The 4,425-nt window shown below is 31.3% G+C and overlaps 1 protein-coding gene across 3 annotated transcripts; it reads left to right on the top strand.

The window, feature by feature from the left end:
• Positions 1-1,578: 1,578 nt before the first annotated feature.
• LOC111777756 (uncharacterized) lies at positions 1,579-4,184 on the top strand. 3 transcript variants are annotated; one of them, XM_087118388.1, is made up of 4 exons: positions 1,579-1,725; positions 1,934-2,238; positions 3,488-3,595; positions 3,669-4,184. In XM_087118388.1, exons 2-4 carry the CDS (start codon positions 1,939-1,941, stop codon positions 3,966-3,968), a joined length of 708 nt encoding a protein of 235 aa, XP_086974514.1. In that variant the 5' UTR covers positions 1,579-1,725; positions 1,934-1,938; the 3' UTR covers positions 3,969-4,184. The 3 variants fall into 3 exon arrangements, with proteins under 3 accessions (XP_086974514.1, XP_086974513.1, XP_086974512.1); XM_087118387.1 differs by having other exon boundaries at positions 1,582-1,725; positions 1,929-2,238; positions 3,488-3,550; XM_087118386.1 differs by having other exon boundaries at positions 1,589-1,725; positions 1,929-2,238.
• Positions 4,185-4,425: the final 241 nt, after the last annotated feature.

Below are 4,425 nucleotides of genomic sequence, written 5' to 3'. Positions count from 1 at the left end.
TAAAAAATTTAATTTTTTATATTATCCATTATTTTTTTTTCTTCAATCATTTCTTAAATTCCATGGACTTGATGACGCATTTTCTCTAAAAATACAAAATAAGGAAAATAAAATATTTTTTACAATAATTAAATCAATTATAATAATTTTATTATTTTAATATCTAGTGTGTAGTTTTAAAATTCACATCAATAATCAAATACCTAATATTAGGTTAAATTAATAAATAAATAAAATATCCTTCAACTTTATCCATTAAACTTTAAGGGTTTTTAATAATATATTTATACTAAAAAGTAAAAAAGATTTATATCATGGTTTGAAAATTATTAATATTTTATTTCAAAATAATTTTTCCATTTAACTCAATAATTATAATTAATATATGAAATTAAATTATTACATTCACTTAATATAGAACAAAGATATTAAATTTAATAATTTTAAAAAACTAATATATATTTTTTAAAATATAATAATATGAAAATTTTAATTTTGCAAAAAAGAACGAGTCAACTCGGCTGAACGGCTTTTAAGCGTAAAGCGAAGACTGAGTCAAGGAGCGAGCGAACCTACCAAAGCGCTATGCAGTAGATGCTTTGAGTGGCTTTGTTCTCTTTCCCTTGCCTAACTGTATTATTAAAGAAAATAAAAATAAAATAATTATTATTTGGCTTGACACGTGTCGCATCAGGGAAGGGTAGCTGCATGTGTGGGCCCTTGCTCTTTGTTATCACTCCAATGGGCCACTGTTGACCAAATAGAAAGAAAAAACAAATTATATTGTTTTTATTTGTTTTTTATTTTATAATTATTAATAATATCATTTATTAAAGTTTTTTTATTATTATTATTTTTTAATCTTTAAAAATTAAGTGTTCTGTAAGTTTTTTTTTTATTTTGTTATTTACTTTTTCAATGTTTTAAAAATTAAAAAAATAATAATTTTTAAAAATTTGTTTTTATTTCTTAAATTTGATTAAAAATTCAATTTTTCTTTAATAATAATGAAAATCGTAATTAAAAATTTGGGAGAAAACAAACATAGATTTTAAAAACTAAAAAATTAAACATATTTACCTTTTTAATTTTATTAGAAAAAAAAGTTTTTAAATATTTTAAATTATAAAAATTTTATAAACTAACATATAAGTTATCAATCCGAACTGAGGACGGGTTTTTGGAGTTAGCTCACTCTCGCGGGATCACGACCCTTTGTCCTAGCTATTGTAGCACGTGTGTCGCCCAAGGCATAAGAGGCATGATAACTTGACGTCATCCGTACCTTCCTCCAGCTTATCACCGGCAGTCTATCAACAATTTAAGCATATTTCTGATTAGGTGATTATTGAAATTAAAAAAATCCAAAAAATACTACTATTTTTTGTTTTATATTTTCAAAATATATGCCAAATTTTAAACAATAAAAAATAGTTTAATTTTTTTTTTTTTGTTTAAAATAAAATTAAAAAAAACAGAAATTAAGGAAATAATTAGCGTTTAATTTTGCTATTTTAAAATGGGTTTAAAATTTGAACGGTTTATTGAGACCCAACTGGACCGCCGATATAACCGTTTCCCGCGTTCGCGAAGAGCCCTTCTTCTTCTCTCTTTCTCTGGATTTCTATTTTTTCCTTTTGTTGCTGTGATTCAAATGGCTTCTGGAAGAACAAGAAGCCTGCAATACAATTTCATTTGTATTGCTATCTCCTCCGAATCCTACAGGTATGGATTAACCTTTCCTTTTCTGTTCTTCTTTCGCAATCAAAACCAGAAGTCGATTTCGCTTTTCCTTTTCACATTTCTAGGGATTTTCGCCCTCTGATTTTGCATATTTAGTATATCAATGTTGGAAATCTTGCAATCCCTGTTGATTTGTTGATTTTGATGCTTTTTTTTCCCTCGTTGTATATGGTGAACATGATAAGTGAAGGTAGAATGGGTGCGATGAGGACGGTGACAGTGGTTTTGGTTGTGACGGTGCTGGTTTTGGTTGCGGAAGGAATCGATACGAACGACGTATACAGTCCATGTTTGGATGCGAAGATTCAGAAATCAGATGGATTTACTTTTGGCATAGCGTTTTCGTCGAAGGAAGCTTTCTTTCAGGATCAGATTCAACTTTCGCCTTGTGATAGTCGTCTGGCTTTGATATACAAGAACACTCAACTTGCCCTTTTCAGGCCTAAGGTCGACCAGCTCTCTTTACTCACCATTAATAGTACGACTTTCAATCCGGTACGTCTGTGATTCATCTCTTCACAATGTTTATCTCATACTTTGATTTCGTTTTAACCAATTCCATTGATTTCGTTTCTTCCCCTGTTTTACCAAGAACATGAACTGTAGACAATTATAGAATAACAAGGTCTAAGAATTTGAATCTCGACCTGATCAATGTTCAATATAGCTTTTCATATTTATTCTCCATGATAATTATTGAAGAATGACAAAATCAGATAGAGTTATTTTTTTATATAGAGAATCACAATTCAAACAAGGGGTATGATTAGCAAACATATAGATGATTCTTTTTCCTGTTTCTAGTACAAGTATGGATAGGGGAGGATTTTACTTCCACTCTTAAGGTTTATTTGTACGAGCATGAATCATTCACGGGGCTGTTGTAAGTTGTTATTAACTCTCATTTAGTTCATAGTCCTTAATGGTTCATATTTTAATTTATTTTGGTTATTAACTCTCATTTACTTTATAACCATTTTGGTTCATTCTCATTTTGATACATGAATGGAATCAGATGATTCAGGTATGACATTAATGCTTCTAATGCCTACATAAAAGTTTGTCAAGCATTATTTAGAGTCATTGTCATTTTGTATTTATATGGTAGATTTTGGGTTAGATGTGGAGTCATTGTCATTTTGTATTTGTCTAAAGGCAATTGGGAGGAACTTAGTAACTTAGTAGGAGAGACTTTGTAGCCTGAGACTGTGATAGATACACTTGTAAACACTTTGGTTATCGTGATTTGGCTACCATCCGTGGATTTAGAGAAATTTCTTCTCTCCGAACCACATAAATCTTTGTGTCTATTTGTTCAATTTCTATTTGTAGATGAATAAGTACGATCGATCTTACTTCCGCTTTCACTAAACAATTGGGTATCAGGACATTTTAGTTGTGGCATTTTGGTACAACAATTAGTCAATCATGATACAGATATAGATAAAATGGATGACAACTCATCCAACTAGAGTTCTGTTCTACCAATTAGAAATATGTGTAGTTAGCAGTTGGAAACATTTGTAAAGGTAGCACAAAGCAGAGAAAAAACCTCTCCAAATCATACACTTTAAACAATTTTTTTCATTGGTCAAACCGTGGGTGGGTCACTAACTTTTTGAATGTTGAAACAATGAATTAATGGAAGATTTTGGTGGATGATTTGATTATATGATTGTTAGAAAGGAAGGTTAGGACATCAATTTAAAAGTTACAAATGAATATGATTCGTGGTGGTTTGCAGGCTATGAATGGTGGGTATATGGTAGCATTTGCTGGGCTGAAGTATGCAGCAAGATCTCTCCCAGTAATGATTACCGATAACTCTCACACCATAACTAGTTTCACTTTGGTAAGCCCATAAACCACCATTTACCATTGTGATGATAACAGTTAAGTGTTGCTTGTGTCAATGTTGTACCCAGGTTTTTGAATTTCAAAAGGGCACTCTTCAAAACCTGTTCTGGAAGAAATATGGATGCGAGAAATGCACTGGGGATTTTTCAGTGTGTCTGGACAACCAAGACTGTGCAGTTTCGAGCTCCAAATGCAAGTACCATGGCGGTTCTGTTGACTGCAATATAAGCATACAACTAGCATTTTCAGGGACAGACAGGAACCTGGAAGTCCTCAACTCCTGGTTTGAAATTGACAATCTCATGCGCTTCTCCCTCTTCAAACTTTTCGCTGATGTTCGTGATACCGTCACCAATCCATTCGGGTAAAATTCTTCATCTCTGTAGGCAAGGAACCAATATTCTTCATCATAGCTCAGAGCTATGATCTACATTTTGTTAGATATTGTACAATCTTGAAGATTCAACACACACACGCATATATATACATGGTGCAGCATAATAACATTGAATTTTATGGCTAAAAACTGTATTGATATTAATCAAATCTGTTCTGATATTAATCATAAGAACATATTGCCTTAATTTAGTTAGTATTAGTTTATGAAATTGAGTTGGCTGACTTTGCTCAATGGTGAGAGTGAGTGTAAGTAACGCACAATCGTTTTGCTAAGTCTCAAGAAAGTATGATCATAACATGTGTCAGGTCTTAGATTCGTCTTGCTTGACTTCTATTTGTCTGTTTTATGGATATCTATCAATATTGACGGTAACAATTATCGATTATATGTTTAATTGGAGGAAATTGAGGAGTAATAGCTGAATT

This window comes from Cucurbita pepo, chromosome 16 (assembly GCF_057944985.1).
Source record: "Cucurbita pepo subsp. pepo isolate OVF chromosome 16, ASM5794498v1, whole genome shotgun sequence".
In the NCBI taxonomy this organism is placed as follows: domain Eukaryota; kingdom Viridiplantae; phylum Streptophyta; class Magnoliopsida; order Cucurbitales; family Cucurbitaceae; genus Cucurbita; species Cucurbita pepo.
The sequence above is the reverse complement of the archived record's forward strand: the minus strand, read 5'-3'. Positions and strand labels throughout refer to the sequence as shown.

Excerpts from the sequence above, each read along its gene's own strand:
- LOC111777756 (XM_087118386.1), top strand. The coding sequence starts at position 1,655 with ATGGCTTCTGGAAGAACAAGAAGCCTGCAATACAATTTCATTTGTATT. Across the intron at positions 1,726-1,928 it reads ATCTCCTCCGAATCCTACAG|TGAAGGTAGAATGGGTGCGA; the intron begins GTATGGATTAAC and ends GAACATGATAAG. Across the intron at positions 3,596-3,668 it reads CCATAACTAGTTTCACTTTG|GTTTTTGAATTTCAAAAGGG; the intron begins GTAAGCCCATAA and ends TGTTGTACCCAG.